The sequence below is a fragment of the Zingiber officinale genome, chromosome 9A (genome assembly GCF_018446385.1).
Source record: "Zingiber officinale cultivar Zhangliang chromosome 9A, Zo_v1.1, whole genome shotgun sequence".
In the NCBI taxonomy this organism is placed as follows: domain Eukaryota; kingdom Viridiplantae; phylum Streptophyta; class Magnoliopsida; order Zingiberales; family Zingiberaceae; genus Zingiber; species Zingiber officinale.
Genome location: NC_056002.1, coordinates 125,382,048 through 125,399,756, shown reverse-complemented (window position 1 = coordinate 125,399,756; position 17,709 = coordinate 125,382,048). Strand labels below are relative to the sequence as shown.

Genomic DNA, 17,709 nt, shown 5'->3' with positions numbered 1-17,709 from the left:
GCCCTAAAAGATCTGACTAATTGTGTGTGTTTTTTTTTGAATTAATCAACAGAGAAAAGGCTCTCGAAATCCAATCCAGAGAGAACTACAATCTCCATTCTCTTTAAAATGTGTGTTATAAAGAATTGTTTGGTAAGAATGTGTATTTCAAGCAACTAAAGTCGTAAAAGAGACTAGCTCTGTACTGTTCAAACTTATTTGATAAGACAACTGAGCGAAGTTAAATCGAATCTCAAATGAATTAAATCGCTGAAATGGTTATTTAAGGTTGACTTGATTTTTTTCATGAGTTTGAAAATTTTACTGTTTTAAACTTCTTTGATTGGTTATTAAAATTTATAATTTTTTTATTTATTTACCATGTTAATGAAAGTTTTATTGATAAACATGATTTACAAACTTTATTTATAAAAATTGTTCATGAACAATTCATAATCCTTGTTTATGAATATAGCAAAACACATATGTATTTTAACTTTTTCATTTAATTTAACAAGATGTCCAAATTTATTTATTTAATTGACTTTATATGAATTGAACGAACATAAATAAGTTCTTATCAAATTAAACACTAAATTTGTTCATGAATATTTGATTCATTTACGGCCGTAAGCAACCATTGACATTGGTTCATTCATTCACTGATAGAAAGTTGGATGTACACCACAAAACCATAGCAAAGTTCTACAGATTTTCTTACTGCAACAAGGTAATTCTACATTTGTCTTCTGAAATATACACATGAAACAAACTTGTATAACACAATTCTGATAAACACCATACACCAGTGATGAATATAGTTCCGGTTAAATTGGTACTATAAATGAGTTTCGAATATCAAGAAACTGGCGAAGAAACCATCGACAAATCGCTTTCATCCGCTTCACGAATGGCGTCATCGAGGTCCTGTCAATTCATCTGGGGGAAGGTTTTCTGTTGAATCTACAATCCAGCTGCTATTAACGAAGATCGGCTTCTCCCGCCTCACTAACTCAACCTTTTGCCATTCCTCCCACCTTTCTGTCAGCCCATCTCCTTCGAGCATTCTTACCACCTCTGACATCTTGGGTCTTTCCATCGGTGTTCCGCGAGTACATAGCAGGGCTACCTGGATAAGTGACTCCACTTCAGCATCGACGTAGGTGTTTTGCAAATCTGGATCGACTAAAATGTCAAGCTTTTTCTCGCTCAGAAGTCCTTTAACCTGAAAGCAATGGAATCAACATGATCGATCACTTCACCACAAAAATTGAAGATATTTCTAATTTTATGTTCATACATTTAACCGCAATATAATACATCAACATGAAAGATTGAGATGCTGTAATAAGGGATCAAAGTAAGAACATATCGACAAGGTAGACATGTTTTTGATCCAAGGCAATTTGAATTTTGCTAGCTCTTACCCAATCAAGCAACATGACATCGTCATCATTTGCAAGCCGCGCGAGGTCAAATGCTCTCTGGCCTGTAATCAGTTCCAAAAGCGTAATTCCGTACCCAAATACATCAGTCTTCTCAGATGATTTACCGGTTGACAGGTACTCTGGAGCAATATGACCTATCGTTCCTCGAACAGCAGTTGTCACATGTGTATCTTTGTAGTCCATTAGTTTGGCTAAGCCAAAATCCCCAACAACTGCCTCAAACTCCTCATCCAACAAGATATTTGCAGCTTTTACATCACGATGAATGATTTTGGGATCGCAATGATCATGCAAGTAGGACAGCCCCCTTGCAGCACCCAATGCAACTCTAGGCCGAATTGACCAATCGAGTGGTGGCTGTGACGGCGGACGGTCTGAGAACAAGTGCAAAGCTCTAGCATCAAATTGATTTGACATAGTGGGGAAGTGGAGAAGACTCCATTCATTAAACTAAGGAAAAGACATTGAAAATTGAAGAGAACAAATACCTCTTAAGCATGATGCAACACTTCCATTAGCCATAAAAGGATAAACAAGCAATCGTTCAGTAGGCGTCATACAAAATCCACGCAGTCGAAGTAGGTTGCGATGCACAGCCATGCTAATCATCTCGATTTCAGTTTGAAACTGGAGCTCCCCGCCCGGGGTGCGTTCTTCTTTTAGCCTCTTCACAGCTACTAGTGATCCATCTGCAAGCCTTCCTTTGTAGACTTTTCCAAATCCACCTTTGCCTAAAATGTTTTTGTTACTGAAATTATCTGTTGCAACTTGTAACTCTCTCAAAGAAAACCTTTTTAGCTGGCCCAAGTGAACCTCTGGGTCTTCTTCGGCTGCAGGAAATTCCAGGAAAAATTAGAAACCAAGAACAGGTGTTCCTTACATTAACGCACGATACTAACCAGGCACGTCAAAAAAATATTCTTGTTGCCTGCGACGACGCCACCAGACAAAACCAATAGCAGGGGCAGCAAAAAGCATGGCAGCACCAGCAGCCACACTACCAGCTATTGCTCCGATGCTAGTAGCACTACTTCCTATTGAGACGTTTAGCATGCTTAAGACTTCCAATCACTATTTTTCACGATGGTTATCAATATAATGAAAAAGATTCAAAATATCATATTGTTTGATGCCATTGATGAGAAAAGGAACAAAATAATTTGTATGGGAACACAAAAAGAGATGCCCGCCCACCAAGAGTCTCGCAGGACTAAAATAATTGTTCCATAAATGTTTAATACCTACACAGAAGTTTCATCAACATTTCCATGAATTGAAATAACCTACTAGACAAATTAGCTTGAGCAAACTGAGTGCGGTTAAAAGCAAACTATATATAGGAGGCCATCCCTCATCTTTTCTCTGTAAGAATATTTGTTTGTCACACTTGAGGGAAATGATAGAAAGGACTTGTGTGTAGCAGGATTGCTTAGTAGCTGGGTTGGGCTCCACACTTAGACCCAACCTATAACCGGGTCAATGAGTTGGTTACTTGTTGACCTGGTTATAATTGTGAACTGGGGCCGGTTCAAGCAAATGTCTTTTTTTTACTGTTGGAACCACCTATTAGCCAATAGTTCCAATAGTTACTGATACGGGGTGTTATACGCAGACCTTGGGGTGACGTGGAAATCAAAGTCAAGGTGAGGTGGCGGTCCAAGTCAAGGAGCACTCTCGACAAGGCTTGACTCCTCACCCAGCGCTAAGGCCATCCGGGCATAAGGCACCTAGGGCATTGCTCCTGTGCTAGGACATAGCATATAACCGATTGTCTCTGAGCCCGATCGTTCCTTAGACACTCAGGTTTAACATAATACTGGCATGCCATAAGACTGGCAGGGAATATATTCGGCTAGGCCCCAAGGACCTGGTCTTCCACTCTCAAAGTACTACTCCATATACAGTCAATCTACCACTCTCAAAGTACTACTCCATATACAGCTGGTCTGACATATAAGCTTCCATTGTTTATTCACCCGCCCTCCTATCTATGGATGACCGAGTATAAAGCTGATCAAGGTTATAGGGCTTAGCATCCTTATCTCTGCAACGTAAACATACAAGGTAACTCTCAAAAGAAACCCGACCAGATTCCTAGAGCTCAAGATATCACTTCAGAGACATGCCTCCAAGTAGAAGCACGACCAGCTAAAAGCATCGGTCGGGCCTTTCAGGGCTCGGTTTCTCATTCTCTAGAAGCAAGCATCCTTGCACAAGGTCGGTTGGGCATAGAATTGCCCGGACTTAGGGAGCTCGGTTCTCTACTACATAATCAGATCTACATCACTCAACACATATTCGAGCAGCCTTAAGGGCTGAATGCCCTACCATACTCAATACTCTACCTATGCAATATGCAGTTGGCCGGCTAAGTGCCCGGCCAAGATACATTACAACACTGTCAGAGATTTACAACAACATGTCAGAGAATCACAACAACCTGCCAGAGAATGACAACCGTTTGTGAATATTCTTCTGTTATTACATAGACATTCGATGGAACCTTTTTCGAAGGTGACTCTACACTTTCCTTTATTCGGCACATTATGACAGCATATTCCTTCAACCGCTTTATTAATGACGTCAGTTACAAAAATAGTGTGTACGAGTAACGGAAGATTCCTCGGACGGTGGCTATACGCCTCCTAGGTTATATGCATTCCCTTACTGGACAACTTCTAACACCCGACATTCTCTGCCATCTTATAATTGCGGAGGTTACAAAGATGATATATAAAGGGGGTCCTCTCTGATGACAGGGTACACTCAATATACTTTATTACCCGCACGTCCTACTACTAGTTGACTATTCTACTTCCTGCTCGGACAATACACTGACTTAAGCGCCCGAGGACTTTTGCCAGGGACCGCTTCCCTGGTTTTGGCACTAACGTTCTGTTTGCTCGTTTGAATGTGTGCAGAGAGGATCCGCACACCAGCCCATAGCCCCTTCTTCGATCTAAAAGTCTTCGTCTGGTCAACGCCGCAACCACCTACCCAGCGCACCATCTCCAGCTTTCAAACAGGATCAGTTATAATATATTTTTTTTTGGATAGTTGAGATTATTTGATCATTTCTTTATTAATATCTACGAATAACTGACCATTATTTCCTAAACTCTATAAATAGGCTACTTATTTCATTATTTTTACATACTTCTCTACTCGTCTCTAAATTCTGAAATCTCGATTGTTTTCAACTTCAATTCCAATGAAAGGAACTTCATCTCAGTCTCGAAAGTGTAAGTAAATAACAATTCCAAATGTGGATTCAACGATATTCAATTTACTGATGATGAACCAGATCAACTTCTAACGACCGAGACGCAAAAAAGTATTGAAACTTCTAAGGTTCAAAATACTTTATCTTTAAAATCGACTAAATATTTTGAGAAAATCACTCTTCTGTTTGAAAAAATACGTGCATAATATAAGTATTGCTAAGCCTCTTATAAATTTTAATCGGGTGACGCTTATGGGCCATTGAAGCGATACATCGAAATGAAGCACCCAAACGAGTTTAGACGAATGCTCTCAAACACAATTGTTAGATTTTTCTCAACTAGTGGAGGTACCGATTCTAGTTTATTTATATATTCTGATATTAAATTAAAAGACTCATTAGCTAAATTTATTTATGTAGAACATCTTTATTTTAGTTTTGGGTGTAAATGCACATTTGAGGATTTGTCAAGAATAACTTACTCCAGTTGCTAAACATGTTCCCTGAAATAGATTCACTAGTATAATTAAAAAATTAGTGAGACAAGGTAAAAAAGATTTAATTGAAGAATTTAGTAAATTAAATAATAAGATATCTTTGTGTTATGATATTTAAAATGACCATTGGTAAATTCATTTGTATATGTGTATGACTTGCCATTGCATTTACCACTTTGGGTCAATTAAAAAATGTTTATTAGCATATCGAGTTTTTGATGAAACACACATTGCTCACAACATATCTCAATTAATGTGCTTAATTTTAGAATATGAATTAACTTATAAATATTTTTAATATCATTTAATAATACTAGTTCTAATACTACATGTATTGACAAACTTACATTTATATACCAACCTGCTATTGGTGATTTATTTTTTCATATTTGATGTGTATTTCATGTTTTAAATTTGTGTCCAAGATGGATTAGAAATTTTAGAAGTCAAATCAAATAAAATTAAACCAAATTAAAATTATTATTTCTTATTTGTAGTTACAGCATAATTAAACAATAGGGTAGATTTTGTAAAATTAATGGAATGAGACCTACAAAATTTCCACATAATGTACCAACATGTTGAAATTTAATACATAAATAATTATAAAATTCAGTTCAGTATAGAAAATTATTGTGTTCATTTTTTGCACAAAATATTAAGAATACTAATGTATATATATTTTTGCACTAATAGAATATATGTAATAGTATTCGACAAATTTTAAAAATATTTAATGATACAATGGAACAACTATATGGTGTTTATTATCTTACTTCTCATTTAGCTATAATGAATTTTTACAACATGGATTAATTTTAAATGAATATATTACAAATGAAGTTTTATCTCCATGCGTGTTAGCAATGAAGGCAAAATGGGAAAAATATTTTTTATCATATTCTTGATATTTATTTAATTACATTTGTTTTAAATACTAAACTTAAATTAAATGTTTTACATAAAATTTTAGTAATGTATTATGAAGCTGTCATTACATTTGAAGATTCTTCTTCTCTCAATCTCGCTAATATTATACAAAATACTAAAAATCATGTATATGATATTTATAAAAATTATAGTTAAACATATGGATTAGAAGGTATTGTGTCTAAAACACAAAATATTAGTAGCACTAGTAATTTAAAATTTACAAAAGCATAACTTTTATTAAGAGAACAGACGAAATATTCACAAGGATCCTCAAGTTTTAGATAGGAACTTAAAAATTATTTACGACTTATTTTAATTTTAGTGAAAAAGATAGTGAGTCGGATTTCAATATTTTACGATGGTGGTCGCAAAAGACTCGAAGTCATCCCATCCTCTCCATCATAGTAAAGAAAATTTTAATTTTTCCTGTGTCAATCGTTGTTGTAGAACAAATATTTAGTTCTGGAGGTAATATCTTAGATGAAGTCGACGACTTTGTCTCTAGAGTTTTTGAAAGTATAAACATTACTTAATGATCGGACGAGAGCTTTAAGAAGAATATAAGGAATGCAACTTTTAGATAACAAGGTAAAAGAGTTTGATATCGAAGGAAATACTTCTGTGGAAATGAAAAATGGAAGTGAATACCAACGTCATTCCCTAAGATAATAAGGGTAAAATGGTAAGCAAACTATGTGGACTTTGAATTCCGTATACTCTAAGGGAATACATAGGTAGCTTAAATAAGTTTAAATTTTTATAAAAAAAATTATAAATTTTAAAAATAATTTTTAAGTTAAAATAAAAATAATAATCTTGAACCTTCGCGAATTGTGAAATGAACCATAACTAGTGATTCTAAACCATGCACTGCAATCACCTTTAAAGGTAAATTAAGGGTTGACATTTTTTGAATCGTTGAACCGCAGTTTCGAATCGTTGAACCGACAATTTCTACAAAAATTTTAAAGAAATAAAAATAGGAATTTATTGCTAATCGTGCTACTACCAAAGATATATATATATATATATATATATATATAGAGAGAGAGAGAGAGAGAGAGAGAGAGAGAGAATTGATATGCTGCGGACGACTTCCAGGTGCCTCTAATGCATTGGAGGTGCCTTTTTTTAACAACGTTGAGGTGCCTTAATTTTTTTTTTTTAATCTTTTCTAAATCTTAAACCCCAAATACATATATTATACTATTTTTTTTTAGTTTTATATTTTTTTAGATTGAACACTATAACCCAAGCCCTAAACCTAAAGACAAAATTTAATTGGCTTAACTCGGAGCTAAAAAAAAATATATTAAACATTGAATTGAGGCACCTGGATTCGCTTGGATGGAATCTAGGCGCCTCAACATCATAAAAAAAATTGATGAAGGCATCTCCAATGCATTAGAGGCGCCTTGAGTCAGGTCCGGGAGTCCGCAGCGTAACAAATTCACATAAATATATATATATATATGATGATGATGATGATGATGATTTTCAACACCAACCACTTCCACTCGGCACTTTCCTTGAACTAGTTAAAAAGAGACAAACTCTATTTAACGAGTTTAATATAAGACCAAACATGTCATACGATTGTAAGATGAAGTGACCATATACAAAAAGCAAAGTCAGTGAAAATATTACAATATACATCCATTTATTTTTTCAAATTTGATTGAAATAAGAAATAAGGAAAAGTACCTTGACTTGAAGAGGAAGGTGGAGAAAGTGGAGATGATGGAGTTACTGGAGTAGCATTTAATCTGTTATTCTGAAAACTGCAGATCGAGAAAACAACTGAACTTTAATGACAACACAATCACAAAAGGAGCAAACAAACAGGAAATTAATAACACTGCAAACAACCTGATTGGAGTAAATCGTGCGAATGATCCAGTTATCGGAATATTACCTGTTAGATCGTTGCTAGATAGATCCCTGTATGTTCATTAACAGGATAGTTCATCTTTGAAAGGAAATTAATATATTATATAGAAGAAAACACTTGACATGGATGGCATAAACTCACAGAACTTGAAGAGTTCCAATGTTGGTCAAAGATACTGGAATTTGGCCCGATAGACTGTTGTTATTGAGCCGTCTATCCTTAGACAAAATTAAAAGAAGAAAAATGCAGTTTAGAGATGTTCAAAGTAAGGAGGAAATCAAGAAAAATTTCAATGATTATTAACTTCATTATTTTATTTAATATACCAAATACTATTCACTAAGCTATATGCAATACAGTTTCAGATATAAAAATGTGAGCAAGGATTTGTTTTTACAGTGAACTGATAGACCACAACATTATACTGTTAAGAAATGTACCCCATTATGAATCAGTAAATGCTTACTACCAGTAAATGATCTTATTTCAACCAATAATGTATGATCTTCATGTCTTTATTTTTTATGCATAATAATTACACAACTCTTCATGTTTCTCACAATCAAAGAGTGCAAATACCCAAAATCTAGCAAACCAACATTGCAACCCCATTGCCATAAAAACCTTAAGTATAGAAGTTAACTTTGTAAAGCAGAACTTTAGCTGCAAAATATGAATGCATATCCCAGAAATTTCTCTAACTAATGTGTGTGTGTGCGCGCACACACAACACGTGTGTAAAGAAGCATTCGACTTAATGCAACTTTGATTCGCTAAGGAAACATCTGCAAGGGGAATCCATCATATTACAATTTTTTCATAATGAGAAAAAGTGTTGTAGAGTGGAATACAAAATCAGGCACATTATTGTTTTGTTTTGGTCCGTCTGCATGAAGAGTAATTAAAAGATCTTAGCAAGAAAAAGGATATTAACTTATTTAATTTATAAAAAAGTGAAGGAAAAGGAAGACATACAGAAACCGCAGCTTTTGCAGATTTGCAAGTGAATCAGGTATTCCACCCGTGATATTGTTAAGATACAGATCCAGACTCACCAAATTTGACAAATTCCCAAGCTCACTTGGGATTGGCCCACTAATGCGGTTACTGTAAAGTTCCCTGTTATTGGAAATAGAGATGTCCTGAATCGTCATTACCTCAGTACAACAAAAATCATGGACAAACAATTATTAGCGAGTATGCTTTTTATCACATCAAATGTATTTCAGGATAACAAATTGAGGATAATGAAGATCACTTGAATTGCAATGTAAACCAATATCTGGTGGATATTTCACTAATTGCAGTTGATATATTATTGCATAGCATTTTCTCATAATGTATGTTTACATATTTTCTACTATGTGAAGGCAGATTGGTGAGCTTAGCATAATGCATGAAGATGACTGTTAAGCATACTAGTACAACAAACCGATATAATTAAATAGAATATGAGTCTATGGTAAAGCAACAAAGTCACTCAAATATAATGATGCAGCACCACGTTGCAAGCAATGAAGCTCGACTTGAGAAGGTAACTGATGCAAAGGTGGGTAGGTTGTGAAGATGAAGAGGCGTAGAAGTGATGAAAAGGAGAGGTTCATGGTGATGAAGGTGAAAGAAGAATTAATAGTGATGCATGATAGATCACAAAATCAGGAATTCAGCAATCCAGCACAACACCAAGCTATAAGGAGACAAAAATAAAGCACTACACTTCTCGCAACAATAATTTACCAAACAGAATTATTCATTGAAAGACAAATTACAAGAGGGAAATTAGAGTCTTTTCAAAGGATCACTCTTAACTAAAATTGGATATTACTACCAAACTAGAAGATAATAAACTTTTGAAACCTGAACAATTAGCAAAATGCAATTACAAATTAAAAAATTGAAATTGATTTCCAGTTAACATTATTCTTCTCCATAGAGGAGAACTTGACTTCTAGCAAATTTTTGTCATTTTTTCTTGGGTCATCATTTCCAAATAGAGGGAGTAATTTCTTCACCAACTTTGTGCAACAATATTTCTTCTTTATCTTTTCTCTTTGAATGTCACTTCCAGTGAGAAATTGAAGCACTTTATTCTTCCTTTTAACCATTTCCTTCCTTTTTAGTCACCCTTTCCAACAAATAAGGAATGTTTCAACTTATCATAAGGCAAAGATGAAAAGTCCACTTCAGCATAAATAGTCATGGGCCTGAAAGTGATAGTGATAATAATGAATTTGCACATGTGAATACAAATGCTCAAATTTTCCTAGTAAATTAGTATATTTTCTTAATTAAAAATTGAACTACTATTTAAATAAGTTAGCAAGTTAAATAAACAAGTATTGTAATTAATTCTATTCAATTTGGCCAAATAAAGTAGATATGAAGAATATGAATACTTTTAAAAGGTACATATTATGAGAAAATTTAAATTAATGAATGCAATGTGAAAATTTACTATATCACTAAGTGCTTTATATTAAGCATTACTTAATACATATAACAATTATGACTCTTATATGAAAAGTAGAGTTCTCATTGGTAGACAGAAGCAAATTAACAAACTCAGTTAGTTGATAAGTATTAAAGTCATTAGTAAGAATAATAGAAAGTATGCCAAGGAAAGTCTTAGTTGATTTGTAAATTTTTAAGTTGATGTCCTGCATTAGTAATTCATGATATTCATTTTGTTCAGTTGCTTCTTTTGATATCTTCATTTTGTTCAATTTTTTTCTTTTAGCTATTATAGACAATATAAATGCCTTTCTAATCTGTTGTCCTATGTTCTAATCAACATAAAGTTCAATTTTTTCTAACAGGGTCAAATCAACAAGTGGTTTTTCTAAAGTTGCATTGTCAAGGGGTTTATTTAAGTTGTTGTTAGAGACTCCTCCAAAATGTCATTTGAGGAATTTCTAAGGGTCAAGTTATCAGGAGGTCTATTTGCGCCCATGTCTTTCATTTTAACTTAAAGTTCAATAATTGTAAGTAAACTAAATCTTGGGATGTTGTAATTTGGGTTGCTTAAGGATGATGATTTTGGTTTTGCAAATTTATTAGCCAAATATCTTTTAAAATATGATAGAACACATTTTTTTTTATTAATTTTCATTTTGGTGCTGAACACTTTGCCAAAATTTCCAGTGTTTGTTCAATTGAGGCAAAATTATGTCGGTCAAAATAATTTACAATATCAGAGAACCAATTTAGAAATTTGATTATCCATCAAAACTAAAACTATCATGCTTAGGCCTATGGCAAACTTAATTTTCAAGAAAATAATTTAATTTTTCTCTAAACACGGGATAGTTTGAAAGGAGAAATGATATGCTCAGCGAATATAAAGCACGAAACGCTCAGCGAATGAGTCAACACTTCTTACGTGGAGAAAAAAAACAATAAAAAAATCAATACGGAGAACACTAGGCCTGGAATCGGTCTGGGGACCGATCAGCCCAGACCGATCAGAGACCTTGAGGACCGATCAGGCTCCACCCTGATCGGTCCAGGCCTAGTGTTCTCTCGTATTGATTTTTTTTCTCTTTTATTGTTATTGATACGGAGAACACTAGGCCTGGACCGATCAGGGTGGAATTGTCTATGCTGTTGTAAATTATTTTACTTTCCAATCTTAAACTCGTTGACTAATGCATTACCTTGATTGTTGTCTATAGTCAGAATGTTCTTCTTCTCTCTGTAAGCTAAGCAAATCTTCAGACTCCTTTTTTTTTTTGGATTTACTATCTGAATTTAAAATCTTTCATTCATACTCAGCGTAAAGTTATTGATTGGCCATTTGAAGTTTCCTTTCCATTTGACTTGCTTATGAAACATGAATATGTTTTCAAAATTTCTACCATTAAGTTTTATCAGCATTCTTATCTTGCAATTGTCTCGGTTTCTTGTGTTACAAATTGTTCCTACTAATTCCATCAATGTCTTTATAAAGGGTTGGTTCTTTTTATTGATGTTTGGAATAATTCTATCAATGTCTTAGGTTACAAACAAAATGTGAAGGACATTGTGCAGGATGCTTTGTTTCCTGAATCCGGACTGAATTTGGGAATCGGTCATGGAGGAGGAGCCGGTGGACTGGTGGTTGTTCGCGACATCAACTTGTTCTCATACTGCGAGTCTTGCTTGCTTCCCTTCAGCATCAAGTGCCATGTCGGTTACATTCCTTCTGGAGGGCGCGTCGTTGGCCTAAGTAAGCTCTCGCGCACCGCAGATGTATTCGCGAGGAGGCTTCAGGAACCTAAAAGACTCGCAAGTGAAATCTGTGCGGCATTGCATAGCAGCATTAAACCAGCTGGTGTGGCTGTTGCTCTTCAATGTCGCCACATGAAGCTGCCCGAAGACCATTCAAGTGATATCGATTCTACTCATTCAACCGTATCAGTTTCTTCAAGGTCTGGAGATTTTAAAGAAGCGAAAAGCTCTTTGTGGGATGACTTCTCATTTCTTCTGAGACTAAGAGGTGTAGTCATCGAAAGAGAAGATACAGACAATTCTCATGTTTATCCTTGGTGCCCCTTAAGGTCTCCGGAGCTGCCTCAGTCGAATGGGCATTGCGTGAGAAACACCAAAAATGGAAAGGTTTCTTCCAGGACAGCAGTTTCACAGTCACAAGCTTCTATGGAGCCTGATCGGTCCTCAAGGTCTCTGATCGGTCTGGGGACCGATCAGGCCCTAGGCTGATCGGTCCCCAGACCGATTCTAGGCCTAGTGTTCTCCGTATTGATTTTTTTATTGTTTTTTTCTCCACGTAAGAAGTGCTGACTCATTCGCTGAGCGTTTCGTGCTTTATATTCGCTAAGCATATCATTTCTCGTTTGAAAGTGTGTGAATATGCATATTATTTATGGAGTTAGGTTCATTTTAGTTCTCATGAATTTAAGTTTTTTATCCACATAGTAGTGGGTTTATGTCTCTCATCTCTTTGTGCTTAGTAGTTATGGTGATTCCCCTCATTATGTCAATTCTCAGATATTGAAAAATAATAATAATAAAATAAATTAATGTTACAATTAATGATGAAAATATATCGTGATACATGACAATGATAAAAGCTGACAAGCAAGTAGTTATGCTTATAATGTTTTTTATGAATGAAAATCAAACTAAATAAGGATTAGTGACAGGATGGTATTTTCAGTGTTTATTCTACTAAATGGTGATACTCAAAAATTTATGAGAAAAAAAAATTAAATGCAAGTAATTTAGTTAGTAACTAAATAAATAAAAGATCATTTTCAAAGAGAAGAAGTGTTTATACCAAGATGATACGAGTTTATTTGATGCCAAATTGCCACAAGTCGTCTTGATCAAATTGAAAATCCCAATTAAATTTTATGATTGTAGCTACAATGGGTCTTGAATAGAATCCGGATTTCAAATCCTTAGATTGGAGTCTATGCATAGACACCTTTTGACTCTCTTGTCTCTCCCTGCTTTAATTCCCTCTTATTCCTCTCTTATATTTTATCCTCCCTGCTTTTGACAAAGATAAGGAGGTGTAGAGATGAGGAAAAGAAAGATGTATGGTGGAAGAAGGCGAAGGAGGGAGTAATAGTAATGGATAATAAAGTAATGATCATTGATCATGAATTGGGCTCTATACTAATTGACATAGCACCAAGCTATAAGAAATAGAACTCGGGCCAAGATGGGAACTAGTGTAGAGGTAGATAGGTTGTGAAGATGAAGAGGCATAGCAGCAAGGAAAAGGAAGGGTACATGGTGGATGAATGTGAAGGAGGGATTAGTAGTTATGGATTGCAGTCCGGTGCATGAAGCTCCTACCCGTGCGGGGTTTGGGAAGGGTCGGACCATATTGGATCTATTGTATACAGTCTTACCTTGCATTTTACAAGAGGTTGTTTTCGTGACATTAGTTATGGGTGATAAAGTATTAATCATTGATCATGAATGGAAGATGTATGGTGGAAGAAGGCGAAGGAGGGAGTACTAGTAATGGATAATAAAGTAATGATCATTGATCATGAATTGGGCTCTATACTAATTGACATAGCACCAAGCTATAAGAAATAGAACTCGGGCCAAGATGGGAACTAGTGTAGAGGTAGATAGGTTGTGAAGATGAAGAGGCATAGCAGCAAGGAAAAGGAAGGGTACATGGTGGATGAATGTGAAGGAGGGATTAGTAGTTATGGATTGCAGTCCGGTGCATGAAGCTCCTACTCGTGCGGGGTTCGGGAAGGGTCGGACCATATTGGATCTATTGTATACAGTCTTACCTTGCATTTTACAAGAGGTTGTTTTCGTGACATTAGTTATGGGTGATAAAGTATTAATCATTGATCATGAATGGAAGATGTATGGTGGAAGAAGGCGAAGGAGGGAGTACTAGTAATGGATAATAAAGTAATGATCATTGATCATGAATTGGGCTCTATACTAATTGACATAGCACCAAGCTATAAGAAATAGAACTCGGGCCAAGATGGGAACTAGTGTAGAGGTAGATAGGTTGTGAAGATGAAGAGGCATAGCAGCAAGGAAAAGGAAGGGTACATGGTGGATGAATGTGAAGGAGGGATTAGTAGTTATGGATTGCAGTCCGGTGCATGAAGCTCCTACCCGTGCGGGGTTCGGGAAGGGTCGGACCATATTGGATCTATTGTATACAGTCTTACCTTGCATTTTACAAGAGGTTGTTTTCGTGACATTAGTTATGGGTGATAAAGTATTAATCATTAATCAAGAATTCAACTTTGATGCCAATTGACTTAGAACTAGACTGTAAACAACAACTAGAGTCGAGATGGGAACTGATGCAAAGGTGGGTAGGTTGTGAAGATGAAGAGGTGTAGTCGTGAGGAAAAGGAAAGATGTGTGGTGGATGAAGCGAAGGAGGGATTAGTGGCAATAGATGATAAAGTACCGATCTAGAATTGGACTTTGATACCAATTATTCCAACACCAAAATACAAGGAGAAGGAGACGAATAAAAAACACTAAGCTTCCCACAATAATAATTACCAGATAAAAAATATTATTGATTGAAAGATAAATTACAGAGTTGGGATCTTTTTAAAGGCTTCAACTCAACTAAATACCAAAATTTTTAACTAAATTAAAAGATGCTCCTACCAAATTTAAAAAATACCAATCTTTCAAAACCTAAAATAGGACAACTATCAAATACAATTACAAATTTGAAATTGAAATGTATTCTCTATTTGCATCAAACCTATATAGCACCTGACTTTTGCTTTCAACAAGTGTATAACAGCATTAGAAGTACTGTTCTGCATGATAATCTTGGGTGAATTCAACAATACGTGTACCTCTATACTTGCACTTTTGGGCAAAGTAACATAATCCAAGATATTGTATTTTGAGACCCTCATCAAGGAAGAACTGAAGATTTTATTTCTGATATGGTGTTGCAGTTCCACGATATAAGCAACACATTAGGTATATTGGACAACCCAATATACCTGGCGAACATGGCTATATTAAAAAAAAAAAAACTTGATAGTCATAGAGTTATACTATTTCTGTCACTTTTAATTGTGTGTTTGCAAAGATATAATGAGGACACAGAAAACCACTTCTTCTGTTACCTTAAGTTCAAAATATCAAAAATTTCACACAATTCAAATCTTCCAGTCTTTGGTAGTGTCAACTGATTCAGAAGTTGCAAAGCTTGGATTTAAATGTGCATGTATAAAAGCATTGCTATGTTTTTAGTGTTTGAGGAATTAATGTAGAATTATCTTTAGCAAGTCTTCTAGTAATCTCTTGACAGAATCTTTTCTTTTGGTTTTTGTCATTTTACTAGCCAGTGTTGTTTAAGCAAGGTTCTCTAGATTCTTTATTATTTTCTTTTTGATATTAGCCATGGATTTCAGCTTTTGACAGGTTCTTGCTCCAAAAAAATGGAGAGAAAAATCCATTCCATAATGATCAAACAATTCCAACATGACTTAAAAGAAATAATCTGATCATTGATAAATGAGTATCTGAAAATTTGTAGGTTGATAATAAGACAATATGAAAATGGTAACATAGGTCTAAGATGATAATAAATACCTTATGAAATTAAGCATGTCAATCAATGATCTTAGTAGTTCCAGATAGCCCAAGTTTAGTTAGGAGTGCTTTTACAATTAAAATTGAACCAGGATTTACTTTTCACAAAAAAAAAAAAAACCTTAAACCATAATATATATGTAAAAATATAGACTTTCAATAAAGAAAATTACTCTGGTTCTGTCTAAACCAGGATGATATACCATTTTCCAAAATCAAGCATCCAGATACAGAACCCTAAAGTTCAAAATTCTATAAAATCTTCTAGATGAAGAACTTACAAATATTGCAAATTTGTTAGTTGGGCAAGCTGGGGGACCAAAGCTCCAGACAACTGTGCATTTCCAAGATCACTGTAAAAAAAAAAAAAAAAAAATGATATCAATGTTCCCATTATCAGAAGAAACAATAGAAAACCAAGTTTTATTATTAGTTCATTAATTCCTTATCTTACAAGAATAGAAAAAAAAAGAAGATGTTTTCTTACACTCTTATGACATGATTATCAGGGCTGCAAGTAACGTGGAACCATGTGCATGGATTCACCAAGGATGGATCCCAGCTCTGCAACACATTATTTGGATCATCTAAGTTGGACTTTAGGCTGTTCAATGCATCACCTGTTCAAATTCATTAATTCCAAGGCTTCAATCAAATGCTGCAGTAATTGCTCAAAGAAGCTCGACAAAAGTAGCAAATTGAACACCAAAGAAAATCAGATAAAAGACTTGTAAACTTCCAAGGAAGGTTAACAAAGATCACTCATAACACTGATATAAATGCATCAACACCAATTTCAGAACACCAACGCTATTACTGGAAGGTGGAAGCAACACCATTTCCAATCATTCTCGGATACAATATCTCAATCAAGTGTTCTCACACTCGGAAACAAGAAAGGAATCGTCGATAAATGTCTGTAAACAAGTGAAGACTAGAGTACTCCTTCCAACTCATTCAATACCCATAAGCTTCAGTATGGACAAACATAGAACAACTACAACAAGCTACGGAAACAAAAGTTACCTTCCGCGTTCGCAAGAACGCGACGAATAGAAGCAGACGCGAGGATCAACCACAAGAGCCACCGCGCCATGACCTCCCCCGCGGCCGCCGCCATTCCTCCAGCTAAAACCCTACTTCTATTCTCGCTAACCTCCACCGAACAGAATCCGGAACTTGTGGCCACCCTCTCCGGTCTCCAACCAAGCTAAACAAAAAGGGGGGAACTTTGTCACCAAAACCCCCAAATCTACTCCTTTTCCGGCGGAGGAAGATCAAGGATCGGAAGAAGGCAAGGCAGCCGATTCGAATAAGGCTCTGCTCGCCCTTCCGAGTTCCGAATGGCGTAGCCGGAGGAAGAAAACGATGCAAGCGACGACGATACATTATTTGTGATCATCTTCTTTCGGTCGTTATTGAGTAGGCGCAGATCATGTGTCTGAAATCGGATATCAAACAGGACATTCCACTGCTCGGAGAGCCGCAATTTGTCGAAACAAGCAATAGAAATGCTGGATTTTGAGCATGATTAACATTCCCCGAAACAGCCAATCGATCCTTTCGTATTTCTCACATTTGAAATAGTCAAATTATTAATATAAATTAGGCAAATTGTTTGCAGCTCGGTCAAAAGAGAGAGGTTGACTTTCAAATTGACTCGTGGTTACTAGAATTGAATAA

The 17,709-nt window shown here is 35.4% G+C and overlaps 1 protein-coding gene across 1 annotated transcript; it reads right to left on the bottom strand.

Moving 5' to 3' along the window:
* Nucleotides 1–674: 674 nt before the first annotated feature.
* On the bottom strand, nucleotides 675–17,430 carry LOC122021889 (LRR receptor kinase BAK1-like). The gene is made up of 11 exons (XM_042580061.1): nucleotides 17,053–17,430; nucleotides 16,514–16,646; nucleotides 16,308–16,379; nucleotides 8,947–9,090; nucleotides 8,113–8,184; nucleotides 7,950–8,021; nucleotides 7,785–7,861; nucleotides 2,327–2,461; nucleotides 1,916–2,257; nucleotides 1,407–1,801; nucleotides 675–1,204 (listed from the first exon to the last, which is right to left on the bottom strand). Exons 1-11 carry the CDS (start codon nucleotides 17,144–17,146, stop codon nucleotides 896–898), a joined length of 1,845 nt encoding a protein of 614 aa, XP_042435995.1. The 5' UTR covers nucleotides 17,147–17,430; the 3' UTR covers nucleotides 675–895.
* Between the last annotated feature and the right edge of the window lie 279 nt (nucleotides 17,431–17,709).

Bases quoted from the DNA above. Each gene is read 5' to 3' on its own strand.
- LOC122021889 (XM_042580061.1), bottom strand. From the start codon at position 17,146: ATGGCGGCGGCCGCGGGGGAGGTCATGGCGCGGTGGCTCTTGTGGTTG. The intron at 8,022-8,112 runs GTGAGTTTATGC...ATGAACATACAG, and splicing joins ATTGGAACTCTTCAAGTTCT to GGATCTATCTAGCAACGATC. The intron at 7,862-7,949 runs GTTGTTTGCAGT...CTCGATCTGCAG, and splicing joins GCACGATTTACTCCAATCAG to TTTTCAGAATAACAGATTAA.